Source organism: Venturia canescens, chromosome 2 (assembly GCF_019457755.1).
Source record: "Venturia canescens isolate UGA chromosome 2, ASM1945775v1, whole genome shotgun sequence".
Lineage (NCBI taxonomy): Eukaryota > Metazoa > Arthropoda > Insecta > Hymenoptera > Ichneumonidae > Venturia > Venturia canescens.
The window spans coordinates 10,200,348-10,218,826 of record NC_057422.1 but is presented as its reverse complement, the minus strand read 5'-3'; the positions used below and the strand labels follow the sequence as shown (position 1 = coordinate 10,218,826).

The 18,479-nt window shown below is 39.9% G+C and overlaps 4 protein-coding genes and 1 long non-coding RNA gene across 11 annotated transcripts; 2 read left to right on the top strand and 3 right to left on the bottom strand.

Moving 5' to 3' along the window:
- Window position 1: 1 nt before the first annotated feature.
- On the bottom strand, window positions 2-4,075 carry shu (shutdown). Of its 2 annotated transcripts, XM_043411511.1 has the most exons (6): window positions 3,929-4,075; window positions 3,565-3,801; window positions 1,481-2,188; window positions 989-1,177; window positions 779-890; window positions 2-679 (listed from the first exon to the last, which is right to left on the bottom strand). In XM_043411511.1, the coding sequence occupies exons 2-6, from the start codon at window positions 3,603-3,605 to the stop codon at window positions 374-376; spliced, it is 1,356 nt and encodes a 451-aa protein (XP_043267446.1). In that variant the 5' UTR covers window positions 3,606-3,801; window positions 3,929-4,075; the 3' UTR covers window positions 2-373. The 2 variants fall into 2 exon arrangements, with proteins under 2 accessions (XP_043267446.1, XP_043267445.1); XM_043411510.1 differs by having other exon boundaries at window positions 3,565-4,049.
- Window positions 4,076-4,164: 89 nt separating this feature from the next.
- Window positions 4,165-5,822, top strand: LOC122406208 (transmembrane protein 17B-like). Of its 2 annotated transcripts, XM_043411514.1 has the most exons (5): window positions 4,165-4,206; window positions 4,384-4,836; window positions 4,942-5,045; window positions 5,357-5,470; window positions 5,545-5,822. In XM_043411514.1, exons 2-5 carry the CDS (start codon window positions 4,749-4,751, stop codon window positions 5,791-5,793), a joined length of 555 nt encoding a protein of 184 aa, XP_043267449.1. In that variant the 5' UTR covers window positions 4,165-4,206; window positions 4,384-4,748; the 3' UTR covers window positions 5,794-5,822. The 2 variants fall into 2 exon arrangements, with proteins under 2 accessions (XP_043267449.1, XP_043267448.1); XM_043411513.1 differs by lacking the exon at window positions 4,165-4,206 and having other exon boundaries at window positions 4,263-4,836.
- A 329-nt stretch (window positions 5,823-6,151) lies between these two features.
- Window positions 6,152-7,336, bottom strand: LOC122406209 (pleckstrin homology domain-containing family A member 8). Its single transcript, XM_043411515.1, has 5 exons — window positions 7,123-7,336; window positions 6,975-7,030; window positions 6,782-6,903; window positions 6,396-6,546; window positions 6,152-6,331 (listed from the first exon to the last, which is right to left on the bottom strand). The coding sequence occupies exons 1-5, from the start codon at window positions 7,334-7,336 to the stop codon at window positions 6,152-6,154; spliced, it is 723 nt and encodes a 240-aa protein (XP_043267450.1).
- Window positions 6,406-7,783, top strand: LOC122406210 (uncharacterized). The gene is made up of 2 exons (XR_006259933.1): window positions 6,406-6,578; window positions 7,007-7,783. It is a non-coding gene; the product is annotated as an uncharacterized lncRNA (long non-coding RNA).
- Window positions 7,595-13,509, bottom strand: LOC122406205 (putative zinc metalloproteinase YIL108W). Of its 5 annotated transcripts, none has more exons than XM_043411508.1 (4): window positions 11,786-11,851; window positions 11,385-11,635; window positions 9,362-10,770; window positions 7,595-8,670 (listed from the first exon to the last, which is right to left on the bottom strand). In XM_043411508.1, exons 3-4 carry the CDS (start codon window positions 10,717-10,719, stop codon window positions 8,457-8,459), a joined length of 1,572 nt encoding a protein of 523 aa, XP_043267443.1. In that variant the 5' UTR covers window positions 10,720-10,770; window positions 11,385-11,635; window positions 11,786-11,851; the 3' UTR covers window positions 7,595-8,456. The 5 variants fall into 5 exon arrangements, with proteins under 5 accessions (XP_043267443.1, XP_043267444.1, XP_043267441.1 ...); XM_043411509.1 differs by having other exon boundaries at window positions 11,385-11,632; window positions 11,786-11,843; XM_043411506.1 differs by lacking the exons at window positions 11,385-11,635; window positions 11,786-11,851 and adding an exon at window positions 13,380-13,509.
- Window positions 13,510-18,479: the final 4,970 nt, after the last annotated feature.

Here is an 18,479-nt window from a genome sequence, read left to right as displayed (position 1 = left end):
GTAAGAATTAATAAATATTACCGATATAGAACCCTATGGCACCATAGTAGTTTTTAGTGAAATTTTCTCTCCGTATATCGGGGAATTTCCATTTTTCAGTTCTCTGTTCATACCGAACTCACAAGCAATGATGTTCACTTTCCCAACCATGGATTACTTACGTAATTTTATTTCATGTGGTTCGATAAAATTATTCACTATGCAGCTATACATTTCTCTACGTTTTCTTTACGAAATTTTGAAAAAAAAAACAAAAACAAAAATAATTATCAATTGAAAAAAAACAAACAGTAATTCATGGTCTCTGATTTTCATTATTAGTTAAAAATTTGTTCGTAGAGGAAATCCCTGCCGCTTGACCTTCGTCTCGCTTTTAAGAATTTAATGTTTTAGTATATGATGTCTTTGCCAGGTAAGTGATTTCTTTTCCGTATCTAACATGTTCGACGACGTTCAGCCCCAAAAGTGCCGCTTGTTGTCGCATACACTTGTCCTCTCTGGGTGTGAGACCTTCAGGCAACGGTTGACGTAGAATAGCATCATTTTTCACGAAGTTTTCACAAAATTCTTTAGCGACTTGGGCGTACTCGTTTACTTCTTGTTCGCCTGATCGCAGCTTCAAGCAATTATGCCACAATTTTTTCTCGGATTGTAGATATCTTCGTTGCAAATCGTTGGCCTAAAATAAGTTTCCTTCGTAAGTTTCGGAAATAATCAAATTGAGGAAGCGAGCCAATAAATCTAGGTAATTGTTTATAGGGAAGGAAATGAATCGTACCAATTGAATCTCATGTTTCGTTGCGTGATTCCCAGGCTCCATTTTCAAGGAAATATGAAGCTGCTCCAAAGCTTTTTTGTATTCACCCATTTTCAACAAAGCTCGGCCGTGGCTGAAATAAGTCAATTACACGTATTTCAGTTAACAGTTGGAAGTTAAAAATGTTCCACTGAAGTTGAAGTTTAAAGAATACTAGGTTTTCGAGCTTACTGAAAGTGAGTTTTGGCAGTGGGATTCGGTACTCTCAAACAATTCTTGCAAGCTTGTCTGGGTTTGTCTTCTTTGTTGTAACAGATTGCTAAATTTCCGTAAACTCTTGATATCAAGCGTTTCATCTCTTCCTCTTCCTCATCATTCTCCAGAGGAACTTTTTCGAGCATTTCAGCTGCTCGATTGTATCTAAAAAACATGAAAACCATCGTTTCTAGATTTGTGTTTTCTTTGAAATTATTTTGACTTCCAAACGAAAAGTTCAAAAGAACAAAAGGTATTTGCTGCACAATGTATCCTCAGACTTTCACAAATGACCGAGCAACGTTTCCTAATATAAAAAGTTTTCATTTTTCATTCTTTTGGTTCAAAAAAAAGCAAAGAAAAAACTCATTTCTAACTTTGTTCAATAGTTTATAAACATTTACTGCATATGATCTTTCTTTTCATGAAAATATATTCTTGACCAATTTAAAATCGATTGATACTCACTCTCTAATAGCTTGTCTGGGCTTATTGCGCTTAACGCTCTCAGCAGCAGTTTTGATGAGGGCCATAGCCCGAATTCTCACTTGCTTGAACTTTCGAGCCTCACCATTGGAATTGGTTATGGTGTCATCAGAGCCACCTTCCATTACATCAAGGACACGTACAATGAAGACTACTTCGGCAGATTCTGGTATGAGTGGTAAGCACCCGAGTTCTCCCCAAGCATAGTCAGGATGAATGACGAAGACAGCAGTTTCATGTTTTTTCATTGTGCTTATACCATAGTCGAGTCCCCAGATTAATTCACCCTGACCGATATTATATTTTCTCGGTGCTCCAAAGGCAAAAGTTGAATCAAAGGGCTCATCCTGATGCTCAAAGTATCCTCCGTAATGGACTGTGACCAGAGAATTGTATCCAGCATCATTCCCAACTCCTGTTTGCCTTATGAGTTTTGTAATTTTTCCATCTCCCAAAAGGTCTTCAGACTTTGCCTTGATTTTGTCAAAACTTATGCACCAAGGTGACATTACTTCACCCAAATCATGTGAATTGTCCTCGTCTTCTTCAGCAAACTCCTCCATATTCAAAAATTTTATCACCTCATCGTTTGTCAAATGAACATTACGATTGTAAGCAATTGGATCAGCTTCTTCCTCTCCTAACTCATCAGCCATGTCTAGCACAAGACCCTCTTCCGACATTAAATCTCTGAAGAAACAAGATTTATTTATTTTAGGAAAAAAAATATTTTTTGGACGTGCAGTGTATGCTATAATACATTTTTGAAAAAATCAATTATTTCATTGAATTTTATGTTTTTTAAAGAATAGTCAATAAATTTTGAAAAGAGACGGAACAGCTCCTGACGATACCAGGCTTAGACTACCAGAAAAAGTCATGCTTCATAGTTTGTTCACCATTAGAATATTTTTCTGATACTTATTTATGCTATAGATGAAATGTAAGGGAAATATGAACTGGTAGGAAGCAAAATGCCTGGTATGGATTTGTGGCAACAACTGAAGCTACTGACAATCTGAGGAAACTCCGTTCTCTTATAAGAATAGTATAAAGCAGACGTATACAATGAATCATTAATTTTTATGCGAATATGATGACAGTCTAAAAATTACTTGAAAATATTCAGCCTAATATAAGTAAAAGGTACAGCGTAATTTATAATCAGTTGATAATTCTGAAAATAGTCGATTCCTGACAATTTTATTATCTCTTTAATACCAGTGTCTGAACTTTGGCAAGTCACTGTATTATTATAGTTCCCCATGCAAATAATTGATATAAAATCTCTGTCAAGTATTTTTATTACTATTTCAATTCTAATGATAAATCAACTTTTTTTAACTTACAAACTCAGTCATTCCTCTATGATATTTCTGAAAATCTGTACCTTTTTTATTTCTGTCACTCAAACACATAAACCTGCCACCTCTTTGTAAATTTATTTCAAATAAAAATTCAATTGGTTTTGAATACTTAATTTCTTATCTACCAAACGATTTTTTTTTTCATTTGATAGGACAGTTTCTTGTCTGACTATTTTCCCTTGTTTCTCATTAAAATTATGTCTATTTTGTGTTATCTGTTATTTTTTTAATTATTCTAGAGACATACTGTAACAAAATTCTGCATTTTCTATGGAAAACTTTATTGAATTTTTTACTTTGAGGCTGTAGAAAATGGAAAACATTGGTAAAAAAAACAACAGATTGAATTCTGAAAAGGCTCAAAAGAGAAAGGGTATGGTAATCCAGGTTAAAAAAATTACGTGGTGAGAGAAGAAGAAATAATGTTTCCAGGAAGAAATAACAGTTGGCTGGCACGCTTTATCAAGTATTTTTCAATGTGAACAAATATTTACAAACGCATGCATAAAACATAAAAAATAAAAACTTCACATGCACAAAAAACGTGATACTCATTCTATAATACGACGAAAAATCTAGATAGAATTCGAACGAAAACTACACGTGTTGGATGTAGCTCAAAGAAAATTTTTGCATTGTCGACTTCATAGCGCTTTCATATTATTTTTTCACTTTCAATTATTAAAAATTATCACATACTTGAGGGTCATGCCGTCGATCGCGTTCATCAGTTTCGGCATTGTTGAATAATAGAATGAAAAATTGCTTGAGCTAACACAAATAAAATAATTGTAAAAGGCCGGTTAATCCTTCACGATGAACGTTGTTCTCGTACAACCAAACACTGCTCTCTGCTCTGTAGTTCAGTTGATAAGGTCAACACAACTCGAAACTCGAAACTTGACTGTATATATATATTTACTCACAACTCTCGCTCTAGAAACAAAGAAATAACAAAGGATCTAATCCCTAATCCCACTGTAAGCACTTATTTTGATGTGAATTTTTTTTTATACGAGATCAACACACCACTGATGTATCAAATATATGATGAAACGTATACCACTAAACAACCACCAATCGTTTTTCAAAAAGAACAATCAAAATAGTTGTTAATTATAAACGAATTAAGGTGATTAATTTTAAAATTCATTTTTAAAGTTTAAAAGATCATGAATCACTCAACAATCTCAATGCAACACCGTACGACAATGTACGACCCTCAGAATATTAATAAAAATTAAAATTAAATTGTCCCATTTTGAAGGGCGGGGGGACTCAGTTATGCTTGCGGCGACCACTTTGGCGTCAAGACGCTGCCTCTCTCGCCCGAGGCCCGAGGTAAGGTACAGTCTGTATCAAAAATGTACACGTTCCTTCGAGTTTAAAAAGCCATGAAGTGTGTACGGATTATGAAACCCCCCATTTATATTTTTTTAACTGCTCTATTTAAAAAATCGGTGAATGAATTTTGCGCACAATTTTGTCATTAACTATTCTTTGCACTGTATTGAACAGAGATAAAGATAACGACCACGTGTGTCGGAAAGGACAATGGTGAGACACAGAGAAGTTTCGCCCCAAAACAAAGATTGTTTGGTGTCGCGTGTAATGGCCTTTTTATATAGCAGTGAGGGTTCCAATGTAACGTTCAGTGTTTGCGACGACCGCAACGACGTACCATGCACTACCGCGTCTTTACCATGGCAACGAAATGCAACAGAATTGAACGATGTACATACAACAATTGAGACATGAGATTATAAAAGTAATAACGAGTGAACTGTAAATAAAGAACGCGGGAAAACTCGTAATCGAAAAACATCAACGGCAATACCGATCACTTATTTTTTTGTAAACATTGTTAAGATATTGAAGGAAGCATGTGGAAGAGCACCGTAATAGAAGCATCGGACAAAATATTTCCAGGCTTAGTGTACCATGATCGTGAAAAAGAATTTTGGGACATGGGTAATAACAATTGAAAATCAACCAACATTGAGACATCATGAAATAGAGTTTTTTGTTTAAATCATCGAATTATTTATGAACAAAGAAATGCTTCATGGGTCGTAGGACACTTGGTGAGATCGAGTCTTCCGTTACAAATTGCCTTGTATACGAATGTCTGGATTTTCTGTATTTGGTTCCTCATCTCTCTTGCAAGTTTGGATTCCAAAGTAAGCCGCTTTACATCAAACAATGTTCCAATTTTTCATCATCCGAATTGACAAGTGTAATTTTTTGTTTATTATCGGTCGATGTATTTATTATTCTCCTAATGCATCTATTCATTCGGATACTAAATGTACAAACTGTCAAACTCATCAAATTTGTATTGCATTTCTGTCGTCAAAAAGCTATCATTTTCTCAACAGAAAAAATCTTTTAAGACATATTTTAGATATTATGAATAAACAAAAAATGTATGCTCAATCCAGATGGAAACTTCAGCACAATTGTATCGATTTTACATCCATTTATTTTACAGTATTTTCATCTCTCTAGTTTGTATAAATTTATCACAATCGCCGTGTTGATTGTGTATTCAGTGTTCGAGTGTGCCAGATTGTATTTCGGCTACCTGGGGAATTTAGCTGATAAGGTACATTCTCATTATTTTTTATTGTTACTTTCAACCTGAAACTGGTGGCATGCTGATACTTCACTCTATTGCAGATTCCGGAGTTAGCCAGCTTTTGGTTGATTTCTACGCTGCTGCAATTGCCTCTAATACTTTTCATGTTGCTCGATGGAAAAACAATGCCATTCCTTATTGAGCGCATAGCGCACGGTTGCATGCTAGTTCTTCTCATCATAGAAATCGTAACAGGAACGATTGCGTTGAAGAAAACAGCAGATCATCACGCAAAAAGATTCTATACTGCCCAATCTTATGGAATTGATTGCAGAATATTGAACCAGTAAATCGAGAGAACGGATAACTTTTAAAGCGATTGGTCTGCATTTATTAAAGCTTTTGCTTTATCTCTAAAGTCATTTTATGAACGACATGTAAAGAATAGAAATTGTCTACATCGACGAAAGAACATTATTCAAGAGCGCATTCCAATTTCAAGATACGATAGGTTCGTTAGTTTCATGTCAACTCTTGGAACCCATTTTCATAAAAGGCCTTGCAAATATTCTTTTTTGAAGTACAAAATACACTATGGTCATTGGTCCATTTATAACTTGGACAATTTAACGAACTTAAACTCGAAAGCTCGAAAAAATATTTGAATGTGAACATATTTAGTATAAATATTAAGACTCAGTAAAATGTTCAACTCCTGTTATTCTCAAGACCATATTCTTCATAAAAGCAGTGCAAAGTTTCTACGTTGGTTCTAAGGCTTCTTGTAAAATCGCTCATCACTTGAACGATCGCATCTTCTCTAGGTGTTATTTCGTTCGCCAAAATCTGTAGGACGTACGATCGACTCGGTACCATTCTCGAGAGGAGCTGGGGAAGAAGCAATCCATCAGTGTTTCGAGACTGCACATTGAATTGCCAAATGATTATCTACCCCGAAAAGTTGTTTCGCCATCCAACCGTGGTACGGCTCTAGAGATTCTTCATACGATTTCTTCAGTATCGCTACGAGATCCTCGGTCCCTTTCTCTGCTTGGCAGTCTTGGACAATTTTCTCGAAGAAAGAATGGATCATGTGCAAATCTCTGCAGACCCGAAAATTCAACGGCTCACAAAGGTCAAACGGAAACTTCCCGAATTTCATTAAAAATACCTTTTACATTTTTTCGAAACTTTTGCGTTCTAGGGTATTTCCATCATTAAATTATCGAAAAATATCTCATGGGAAAAAGAAGTTTGAAGTAGTTTTCCTTTTTTACAATTTTTTTTCGATTGGTCAGAAAATTATTGAGCATCTGGAGAAGCAAAACGTTGCATTACCTCGTCAGCCATAACAATGCATTAGTCGCGATATTCCTGTCACCCACGGCCACTTCTAACAAAATCATATCCTGCAGTGTAGAGTTTATTTCCTTATCCAATAAATATCCAGCGTTCACTTTCTGCAAACGAGTTATTTAATCTCTTCAGAATGAAAGCGCGCTTCCGATATTGTTGAAAATTTTGGACTTACCTCAATGTTTCCTTGCATGTCATACTTCACAGGAGCGAAAAGTTTGCCAAATTTTTCTAAAACGTCAAAACAAAAACATGAATGACAAGAATGTTACATGTGGACGTTGATAGATGGAGAGGTTGGTCGAGCCGAAAACTAAGCTTGCCGATCAATTTGACGACGCCACGAGATGCATTCAAAAATGTTTTTGTATCAATTCGGTCGTTTACAACATCAGGAAAGTGGGTAAATATGTTGCAGGAAGATTCTCGATTGCTTCTCTTGCTCGTGCTACGATTTGATGTCGACATTTTATCCTCAAATACACGAAGATCGTCAATGGTATGTGCGACTATGGCGAAACAAACCATCGACACCATCGTTGTTTTGTTTTTCTTCGTTAAATTTCAATTACCGACAAATCCGCGAACCAAGCTACTGGGCAAAAATGTTTTCGCCCGCTGACGATCATGCGATGAAAATTTTTCCGAAATTTTCATTCGGACATTTAACCGTCACGAGCATTCGAAAATTCATCTCACAAATCATCTTGAACAATAAGCGTTCAAACAACGATCCGTCGCAAGACCTCGATCCGTTGAGTTGGTGATAAAAAGTATAAAACGTCGAAACAGAGCTGATTTGTAGTTGCCATTGTATTATTTTCTCTCAAGTAATTCACAATCTTTTGAGGGCTCTCACAGTTACATTATATTGTCTCCTGTAATTTGTCGTTCGGCTAACCTAACGTTATTAAAATAATTTATGCAATAATACTGTACATATATACGAGAGGTTAATACAATATACAAGTTTGGTACAGCCTAGCGAGTGTCGTGTGTATATTTGATGTATATATTTATGGACATCGCCACACGATTGAGTAGTGTCGTTTTATTCTCGAATTTTCGAAGGTGATAAATACGAAAAACAAATAAAAACCTATCAGCTCGGCGCATAGGTGATTAATCTTGTCTTTTCAGTATTGTGCTTCGTGTTTTCCACGATATTCAACGGAATCGCGTCATCAGGATTATTCGTCGGGACATGGAATTAGGGATACAGAGAACAAAAAGTCTTATTTTGTATCTTGAAACATACGAGGCTATATCGCGTGCTACATACGTATGTATGCTTCAAGATTTGTACTGACTCGGTGAAACAACCGATTTTATTATAGCGCGAGAATCTATACGCGTCTGGCCCAATCCCATTGTCGCGGTGTTTATGGATTAACATGAATATCTTAGGTTTCCTCTGGAAAAGATCGTCTGTCGCGGTCGCGGTAAACTAATGCTCACGATTGACGAAGATAAACGAATAACTGAGTGGAAGCAAAAAGTCTCAGAGCTCAAACGAGTAACTAATGAATGCACTAGCTCGTCGATAGCAAAACTTCCGTCTATCGATGATAATCAAATCGAACTAGCATTTTCATCAAGCAAAATAGACATCAATTGGATTGACCGGTAAATCGGAGATTTTTTCTTGATTATCCTCTCAGAAAGCGGTTGGTAACGGATGCTTCAAAATATTCCCAAGTGTATCTTCAGCGACGATCGTCAAAGGAACGGGACACTGGGGCGGGGGCAATGGCACCAGTGCTTCCTGAGGAGGACGATTGCCAGGAAATTGCCGCGAACTCACAACCAATCCACCCGAAGATTCTCGCAATTCCATAACTCGTACTCCGTATCGAGAACGCACAGTGTTTCTGTAATTAAAAAATTTTTTTATTGTACACAAGAAATACCGCAAGAATTTTACATCACAGCGCCTTGAATTTATCTCGTCAGAGTCTGAAAGAATAAACATTTGACTTCGAATCACCTTGAGGTTCGTATTCAAAGCTCTATGAATTTTTCGATGGATAATATTTTACTGTTTTTTGAATTTAGTCGTTTTCATTGGTACTAATTTTCCAGTGTCCGGATAAACTAAAAATTCAGCTTTGTATTGAGCTCAGTTTGCAACATTTGAGTCCTACAAAATGATCTTAAAAAAACTCCAATAATTCCAGTAATTCTTCAATTCTGTTACCTGCCTAATTTGCAATTCGTAGTTTTTCAGTCTATACCAATGATTCGTAAAATAAAAATTGGTGAATTATAAATATTATTTTCTTTAATTTTGGTGGACTCCAACGTTGCAAACTTCAGGGTCGTAATTACAAGAAATACAGATTATGAATCGCGCCAGGTGTAATGAAAAGGTCATTTGAAAAAATTTGGGTTCTTGGATATTCAACATTGGATAAAATTCAATGTTGAAAACTATGAAGCGATGAAACACTCTAACAAAATGAAAAAAAAATTTTTCCAATTCAAGATCACTATCCACACTCCAGTAAAATAGAGTTTCCCAACAGAGAAGTCGAGATACTTGAACAATCGGTAAATAATGACCTTTTTGCATCATATTGGATCATATCACGATGTTCTCGATTGTGAAGGTTATCGAGTCGTCCGTTAAACCAGCGGTGATAAGCGAGTAGAGCGGCACAAGAAGGGCCCCAAAAAGTTCGATCAGGTTGTGGAGAGTTTTCTTGAGCAGTGATAGTTTTGGCGAAGGATCTGTTGAGTTCAGGGCTCGCTGGTGCTGACAATCTCCCGGGTTGTTGTCTGGGGCTGGAGGACGGCGATGGTCTGGAAGTTTCAGAGAACAATCGTCCGCGTCTGGGGCTAAGAATGACGGGTTGTTGAACGGTGACGGTGACGCTGAGGGGTCTGCTAATTGCGATAGTAGTATGTTGGGGGTCCCTGCGTATAGGATTGCGATTGAGATCAATTCCGCACCCGCCGACGAAGACACGGTCGACGTAGTCGAAGCCACGGCCCATAATGCCTTCCCGTGTGTGGCCAAGATCGAAGGTGTGACCGAGTTCATGGAGGACCGAACCGAGGGTCGTCGCTAAGCAGCCGCCATGGGTGCCCCGATAATTGCTGTCGTCCATCAATTGTTCCGTATCGATAATCGTCGTGTCAAGAAACTTTGGCAAAACTTGGGCCATGCAAGTTGGCCACGTGTGGAGGCAAGCCGAGCCAAAGAGTGCAAGACCTCCGCCTCCTAGAGCAGCGTGTCCCTGAGTTCTCGCGAGAGTTGCCTCGTGAGTTCGTGGATTTGGAGCCCCTCGGTATCTCGTACATGACAAAAACGCCATGTACTTCCGGTCCCTCGATGCCAACGGCCCCGTCATCAATTCTCGGCCAATGAATTCCCAAAGCTGTCGCTGCGTCATGCTTCGTGCTTGGTCAACATCCAACATACTGTGCATTACGAGACACTCGGGACCATCGAGATCTCTTTCTAGCTGAAAAGTTTTCCTTCCATGACCAGCTTCTCGTAACTTCTCTGCAGTCAACGTCTGCAGCAATCGCGCTCCAAGACCTATTCGCGTTGCCGCACTCTCCGGTGATCGATCTTCGTTTCTCGGACCTTGAAAGTATCCCTCGTGTCCCGAGCATATTACGTACACCGGCGTTACTCGCAGCCTCGTCGTCCGCGGCTCGTGGACCAAAGTTATTTTCTTCCTGTGACTTCCAGCCTCGATTTCGAGCCTGTTTGATCCGCGACTCAAGTCCACCAGTATCCGAAACTCTCCACCCACCACCGGCCATTGTGACGACACATTCTTCAAGCCTCGCAAGCTCACGTAGGAACAAAGCGACGGTGCACGACCGCGTATCAGAGCGAGACTGTACGTCAATATTTCACCGTCAACGAGATTACTTATGGTGATTCCCTCGCAGTTTCCATTTGACATGAAAGTATGGCGGCGTTGGTTGTTGTCCGTTAACGTTGCGTCAGCAAGTACCTGTCAATTTAAATATTTTTTTTACTTTTTCTTCCTTTTTCCCTTACGCTCTCGCCTCTACGTCAATGGTCTCTCTCTTTACATTTCTATGAGCTCGTGCCAACAAGGTCAATTCATGCGAATCAACACTCAATTTTGAACCCCATATGACCATCGAGTTATATTTTTCTATTAACTACTTCGGTCTTGCCGACAAGTATTAAAAAAAGATTGTTAACCGACAAGAGCAAGACACACAGCGTATCTATCCTCGGAATTGGATGATTTCTCTTCGATTCTTCAATACAATGCTTTGAATTTCAAGATTTTAACAAACACTTCACTTAAATTATTACTAAAATGGCAAAAAATGACTCCAAATAATTTAGCAAGATGAGAAGAATGAGCTAACAACGAAACTCAATCTATATAAAATGCAGTTGAGTTTTTATGGTTATTCACTCAGTGCGTGGATCCAATTAATTAATGAACCAAATCAATACGATTCGTTGCGAAAATGTATTAATTTCAAACGACTAGCTATAGCGATGGAAAATCTTGATAAAAAATGCTTTGAATTGTAAACCAATATGTTCTCACGTAAAAAATCGATTTTTTAAAACAAAAGTAATTACGATGTCCAAGTTTGTATCGCCAGGATGCGCCGGCAAAATTCCTCTGTTTCGTCATAGCAAAGCACAACAGTTATTAGCCACGTCTCCGGAGTCTCTATCAGTGGTGAAGATGACCGGCGATTCGATGTACTTTTTTGTGTAAAACTCTATTCCCTCCATTATTGTGTTCGGTAGCATGTGATGTGAGCGGATGAGGAATGAACGAGTTAATCAGATCATTCGTTGTGTATTTTCAAACGTGTAAGCATCTGCTGATTTTCATGAAAGTTAGGTTAGAAAACCCGCACTTAAGATCGAAAAATTAGTTCGTGTATTAGAAGAACTCAAACAAACAAGCAAATTTGAGAATAATTATTGAACAGAGTCGCAAAGAATTTCAATTTTATGGAAACGTCGCTTACTCGCTTTGACGTTCTGTACCCGCCGCAATTCTGACGTTTGTGTTTCATCTTCACATTTATACACTGACTGAGAAATTGAGAAACAAGAAGCCAACAATATAATATGAAAGTGATGCTTGACCATCTTATGATAAGACTTTTTGTCAACGAAATGACTGCAGGTACTGACGACAGACGCTATCTCACGACCGGAAGACAAACTGTTGTACTTCGGAATACAAGACCGACCGAGAAGCAGAGAGCCTGAGAGAGCTGCTTCCGGAAATTTCAAGCCGACGCCTACCCGACGAATATTCCGAAAATGAGAATGAAAAAGAAAACATTTCATAAGCGTTCGAAATAAACAGACACATACAGTTTGATTATCATCGATGTAAATCCCCACGAGATACGGAGTTCTTGTATACCAACCGAGTAAATCGACTGCTTCCGATATGCAGTCGGTAAAAATCATGTGTTCAAGTTTTCTCCCACAAATGCACTAACTACATTTCGAGGGAATACTAAGAATCGTAAATTGCGATTCTTCGATTTTTCAACAAAGAGCACAATGCGGTGGTTTTTTCCTCGAACATGTGTTTTGCGAAGAAGGTTAATGTTTCCCTGTCTCTACCAGCTCGTCGGAGAGAGTTTCCAACGAAATTTTTCACTGAATACAGTGCGCAATGGAATAAACGACCTTGTAGCAACGATAAAAGCTGCAAATCGATTAATGCTGTAAGCCAGCAATAGATGAACCTAATTGAAAGTTCCCCAGCATCCAGAATTTTTTTTCGACCCTCGTCGCCGAATCTTGCGAAATTCTCCTCAAACGTACGTGAGTTTGAGAATTTATCCAAAATTCTCAGACATATACGTGAGTTCGAGCATTCATGAAAAATTCTCAGAAAATGTGACTCGAATTCGGCACGAAAATTTTGACGTTTCACGAGTCTTGCCTCGAAAAATCTCCGAAATTAGCTGATTTCCATGAAGCACGCAATTTCCATCGACAGTCCGCCACTCGAAAATAAATCTTGCCGAATGATGGAAAAACAACAAAAACAGTGCATTCCGAGGAATATCGATTACATACTATCGACATAGTATGCGAGCAGTCACGTGTGAGTGTCAGGTGTCCAGAGAAGCCCGTCGTCTGTGCGAAGTATAGAAACGCTTCACCGGGGAAGATTGAAGTAGCAAGTAGTACGAGTCAACGTGTGTCAGAGAGGCAAAAGACAGCAGCAGCAGCAGCAGCCGCGAGCTCTGCGTGCGTGTGCATAGGTCCGCGAGCGCGTTGGTGTGATATTGAGGCGGCGCCGGGGCTGGTGAGCTTTGCAGGACACGCGTGTGACTCACCACTTATTTATCAACGCCCACACCCATAAACACAAGCTCGCACAAGGCCAAACATACGACACACACGTACACTTTGAGAGATAAACGAGCCTAGCACCGATTGCAAATTGAATGAGGAGCTTTTCGTACAAGCAATGAATTCGTTATTTTAATGACACCTCAGCGTCCAATACGAGGCCGGGAAGTTTCGCAGGATAAAATAAATTCGTCAAAAATCGCAAAATTCATGAAAATTTAAATGATTTTTTAGACTCACCATTTTGGCAGGAAGCACAAGAGTGTAATAAGGGATTGCCGCAGCATACGACGAGCATCCAGCCGGTTCGGAACATGCGGCGGGACTGTGGCGCCGAGACGTCGGACGCCGGTACTACGGCGCCGATGCAGCGGCGCATGCAGCCTTCCGGTCTGCGCACCCGCACTATTTCAACCCCCACCCGAGGCTTTCGCTCCCAACCCCATCTCCATCCACTCGCTGTGGTCCGTCGCATTTTGTTTTTCGACTTTTTCAGCCTCAAAGGGCCTCGCGCGTTCTCCCTCCGACGTGCTTCCAGGCACGATTTTCTCTCAACTTCGTCGGCCCTTAACACACTTTTTTATATTCACAAAAGCTGGGACCTTCGTACTAGCTTCTAAGTACATCGCAGCTTTCCTGAAATTCGTTCCAGATTCTCGTTTCATGCTAAAATTCTACGTGTACCGAATTGAGAATCCTTTCCATTAGATTTTTCGATATTCCTGCACGATCGGCCTCGAGAACGAGCCGAAACTATTTTTCAGCATGAAATCGTCCTCGTTTGCGCTACCAAAGTTCAACCGTACCACAATCTTTTCGCTTTTTTATAACGAAACTAACGAGCATGAAATAAACGTTTGAATAAATCAGAAATATTGAGCGTTCGACTGAAAAAATTCGCTTTCTTTTCGTCTTGCATCCGCAATTCTGTCAATTTTTGAAAAACTCCTTAAAAAATGATGAAACGTCGACGCGAGTCTACAGAGCGAGACCACGCTGGGGCCGTTGCGATGCAATTTTCTGTCAAATAAAAGTAATAAAAGCATTAATCTTAGATCTTCGATTGATCGATGCGCGAATGGATTGTTTTCCGGACCGGAGTCTCTTCCCGCCTGGCAGATATTTCAATTCAGTTTGTATTTGAATTACAAATTGTTCTCACATGCGATTGTACCGTCCGTAAACGTTTTTTATACTAAAATTCAATAGAAAAAATACCGAAATTTGGTGTATCAATTTTCATGGAAATTTATATTTCTTCGTTCCACTTTTTTCCACTCACCAAACAATATTCCAGCGTTGAATCGAGCTGGAAGGACGAGCACTCGATATTTCAGTCCGCGCGAGGTTCGTCGTTACCTAGGAACCGCGAACCGCCTGAAAATATTGAACAAATTGAATAATTTCCCGTATCGTTCTCCCAAGGCGAAGGAGCCTCGGGGGAAACGTAATTTTGCCAATAATTTGATTATTCGTTGTCGGCGCGGGTCTCCAGTTCAAACACACATTGGGAGTCACTAGACGTTTTTGCTAGAGCGTGTCAAGGTCAGCGCAGAGACTGGGCTCGCTGCAGTAGGAGTTGTCAAAGCGATTAGGTCGTCCGCAGCTCGCCGAGCCAGGTGCAACGAGGCACCGCACTTCGCTACAAGAACGTCGATATTTTATTGCGTTTCTTTGTAAATTTGTAAATCAGGAAGGAAGGAAGGAAGTAAGAATCGTCAGATCGTTTCTCTTCCGTATTCTCGCCGGATTCGCACTCCCGACATTTTCAAAAATGCTGACTGAAGCGTTTTCCAATGGAGGCTTCCGAAGTGACGATTAACTTTGTACGGAACAATGTTGAACGAGAGTTTCCGGCTTTACGTTGCTTGAGTTCGCTTTTTATTCTCTTCTGCTCGTGTCGTCGATCGTTTGAGCCGAACGACGCGAGAATACGATCGGAATAATGTGATTTGAGGCGATCAAGATCAAATTCTGCACCGAAATCCAAATTCTAAAGGAAATTCAAATTTTTCGTCCTCCACGTAAACCGCACTCTCTTCCCCATTAAATTTTCGACTGGAACGTATCGTTGGATCGCGCGATACACCAGGATTGACCTAAATCGACAGATTTTCGTGGCACGATTCATCGAAAAGAAACGGTTTCGTCACAGCGTCGTAGTTATTTTTAATCCCGTTGCACTTATTTTGTGGATTTGATATAAAAAGACCGGAAGTAAACGAAATTTGAGCGATTGAGAATAGAAAAGCTTTTTCGTACAAAGTGGACCCACAAGACGCTTTTTCTTCAACGCTTTTCGAGTAACTCTCGTCGCGCAATGAGCGATTAACGCTTGATTAATCGAGAAAAGGAGAGCCGGATTTATCGTCGTTTTCCTCATTGTTAAGTACACATATCCAAGTCGCTTTAATTCCTCTCGCTGAGCTACTAAAATCATCGTAGATCTGCATAAAGGGCAGCAACCGAGTCGCGAAAAGAGATAGCTACGACGAGACGAAGTCGGAGATATCGGGGGCTCACCTATTATCGCTACGTACAGGAGATAGTAGGCCAACTTTCGAGATGACAGTTTTATCTCGATGCAATCCAAGAGAATGCTCAACTCTACATATACAGAGCAAACTCGCCGATGCGCAGCATGCACCGCGGGGATATCGGACAACGAATACACGAGGGAACCACGTTGCTCACGTTTTCGCTACTTTCAGTCATGAACGCACATACACAGCTCGCACGAACCTCTGCACAGGGCTCCACACTCGTGATCCTCCTGGAAAGAGTTCAAGTTCAAAAGCGTATTCGAAAAGTTTTCTCGTCAAATTTTTCTGCCGAGCCTCCCCATTCTCATGCGAGTTTCCAACCTTGAAATCTCAGCCTCTCGAGGTAACAGGAAGAAAACAAGAATGGAGTCCTCGCAACCTCCAAACCCCGAACAGTGGATTCAAGCGGCAGGAAACTCGCAATTGGGACGAGATTCGTTGATAAAATCATTCAAATCGCTATAAAATCGATAAAAATGTTTCATCTACTCGTCACTTTCAAATTAGGTACTCTTTCGAATTACTTTGAGGATTAAGTTCTTCGCGACTGTAAAGTGAAGTATTTACTGCGACAAAAACAGGTTTGAGTGGATAAAATCAGTCCTGCGAGTATTGACAGTGGCAAACTCTCAAAACTCAATGTTCTTTTGGCACCAACTAAATAAAATGATTGTGTTGATTCGGCACTCCTATTTTCGAGGTCGACTGCGTCGTCGTCGTTGCGAATCGCGCGGAGGCAGCGTTCGTTCATTCCGGGCCCGGTGGCCGTTTTCTTTATAATTCAATCGTATTGTTGAGGAACACAATTCAGTAAACTCTCATTGCGAATGTGGACCGGGACATGCGCACGGTGCATTTGGGAGCAGCGATGTGAAGAGGCCGTTGCAAGATTTAAGTTTAACCTCTCTCGTATTAACTGAACCGAAATGTAAATCGGTATCGGATTATTTTCTTTGAAGGAATTTGAATTCGTTTGGAAATGTTGAACGATGAAAGTCGGTGAACGAAACGCGGTTGCGGTACAGGGAAAAAAATGTGTGATATCAAGAGTAACACACACACACATCGATATACTTCTCGAGTGGAATACTTTTCGAGAGAGTGACAAGACGGTTAAGGCTGTCGGAGCGATAGGAAGGAAACGACGGTTCGCTATGTGTAACTTTCATACTATGTGTGAGCATTACACGTCACGATGAATTTAACGAGGTAAGAGTCATCATCATTTTCTCTCCGTCATTAGGGGGCGCAGGAGGCAAGAGAGAAGGAGAGTGAGAAAGATTATGTTTTCATTTAATGTTTGTGGCCTAGTTTTAACGGAATGTTGACAAGCTTGGAGGATTTCACGTAAATTTCACCCGCAGCTTTGCTCCCTCGGGATTAGTGACATAACCAAAGCTTTAGTTCGTACTCGGGGAGTTAGCAAAAAATTCCAAGTTTGCCTTTTATTTTTCTAGGTTTCTTCTAGTGTTTTTTCGTCTTTAGTGAAAAAATATTGATGCGATCGGCTATGGAGAGCGAAGGAGAACTATTTCCCAAGGATTTTAAACTTTTGTTTTGCATTTTTAATTCAAATTTCATTTTTGTCCGTGACCCGATGTCACGGACGCCGGATGTTGAGTACAAGGAGACGAAATCTCGTTCGAAAAATATCGCGAAGCTCTGTGGGTTTCTGGTCCGTCGCACGTTCTCTCATCGCCCCGTATTTTGTCAGCGACTCAACGCATTGTTGTCGTGAGCAAATGAATTTTTGGACACATCCGAAATTCAACTACTTCCCGACTCAATGTGGCTAAATTCAGCGACATTTTGATTCACGCTGAATGTTTGGACTTTTTTCAAAGAATCTTGGAAAAAATTGTGCCTCGTGAGCGGGCCCTTGATTGGTTTAATTTATGCAGATTGCGCTGGGCTTTGTGCCTCAGGACGGAACGTCCATAACAAAACTCATTATTCGTTCATGAAAAAGCTTTTGCCACGGTTGAATTTGGCCCTCTGCTTGCACATATTTAAACACTCGAGATTTTTCATTTTTGGCCATTAGCGAGACTGCTATTGTGTGAACGCGGGCTGGCTCCGCCCGGCGTTTCAATTCTTTCATTCATAAAATAATCATCGCTATTTCCTTCTGATTATCAAGCTTGTTCTACCGTCGATTGTCTTGCGTGCAAATTAGTGTGTCACGAGAGCAAAGGATGGCGAATATCGATGGTTTAGCGCCACCATTGACCAAGTTTTAAGCAGCGTTGACTACGGTCATGGTTTCGAAACAGGAGGCAGCTTCGTGGCGGGATAGAATTTAAAAGAACGTTGCGATTAGCAAAGACAGTTACGACGACAATGGCATTTTTCTTTATCGCTTCGAGCTTGAGCTCCGATAATTCTCGAAGTATTGACGATAAGCGGATAAATAATGAAGGACATTCGAAGCTAGTTTTTAACCTACTTTCATTCGAGGAAAAGAACACTTTGTTGAAGAAATTTCATATTGTTATCAAAAATATGCTCGAGTAAATGCGGAGAACTTGTTTTGAGAGCGCGGGGCTAGTTTTTCCAGAAGTAGGTTAAAGTGAGTTAGTAAAAGTGCTCAAAGTCGTATTTGTCGTAATATTTATAGATTTCGAGCAATCGAAGTTTGTGTCCAAAGAGGGGATCGGGGCAAGATGAAATCGTCCGAGCGGCTCGAGGGATCGAACAAAGCGTGGAACGAAAAAAATTCGTATTACTATTTACTCTTATAAAATAAGGCATAGAAAATTCGTACCGGAAAAAAATAGCCAGCTCTTGAGAATGAAAC

What these genes read in the sequence shown, in the direction of transcription:
- shu (XM_043411511.1), bottom strand. Translation starts at nt 3,605, where the DNA reads ATGCCGAAACTGATGAACGCGATCGACGGCATGACCCTCAA. An exon ending in ATCGACGGCATGACCCTCAA is followed by an intron (nt 2,189 to 3,564) that starts GTATGTGATAAT and finishes TTGTTTCTTCAG; the next exon opens with AGATTTAATGTCGGAAGAGG. An exon ending in CGAAACATGAGATTCAATTG is followed by an intron (nt 680 to 778) that starts GTACGATTCATT and finishes AACTTATTTTAG; the next exon opens with GCCAACGATTTGCAACGAAG.
- LOC122406208 (XM_043411514.1), top strand. Translation starts at nt 4,749, where the DNA reads ATGTGGAAGAGCACCGTAATAGAAGCATCGGACAAAATATTTCCAGGC. An exon ending in TTGCAAGTTTGGATTCCAAA is followed by an intron (nt 5,046 to 5,356) that starts GTAAGCCGCTTT and finishes TTTATTTTACAG; the next exon opens with TATTTTCATCTCTCTAGTTT. An exon ending in TGGGGAATTTAGCTGATAAG is followed by an intron (nt 5,471 to 5,544) that starts GTACATTCTCAT and finishes ACTCTATTGCAG; the next exon opens with ATTCCGGAGTTAGCCAGCTT.
- LOC122406209 (XM_043411515.1), bottom strand. Translation starts at nt 7,336, where the DNA reads ATGGTGTCGATGGTTTGTTTCGCCATAGTCGCACATACCATTGACGAT. An exon ending in GCATTGTTATGGCTGACGAG is followed by an intron (nt 6,547 to 6,781) that starts GTAATGCAACGT and finishes TCGGGTCTGCAG; the next exon opens with AGATTTGCACATGATCCATT. An exon ending in TGGCGAAACAACTTTTCGGG is followed by an intron (nt 6,332 to 6,395) that starts GTAGATAATCAT and finishes CTTCTTCCCCAG; the next exon opens with CTCCTCTCGAGAATGGTACC.
- LOC122406205 (XM_043411505.1), bottom strand. Translation starts at nt 11,833, where the DNA reads ATGAAACACAAACGTCAGAATTGCGGCGGGTACAGAACGTCAAAGCGA. An exon ending in GGTACAGAACGTCAAAGCGA is followed by an intron (nt 10,771 to 11,785) that starts GTAAGCGACGTT and finishes TTAAATTGACAG; the next exon opens with GTACTTGCTGACGCAACGTT. An exon ending in ATCCAATATGATGCAAAAAG is followed by an intron (nt 8,671 to 9,361) that starts GTCATTATTTAC and finishes TTTTAATTACAG; the next exon opens with AAACACTGTGCGTTCTCGAT.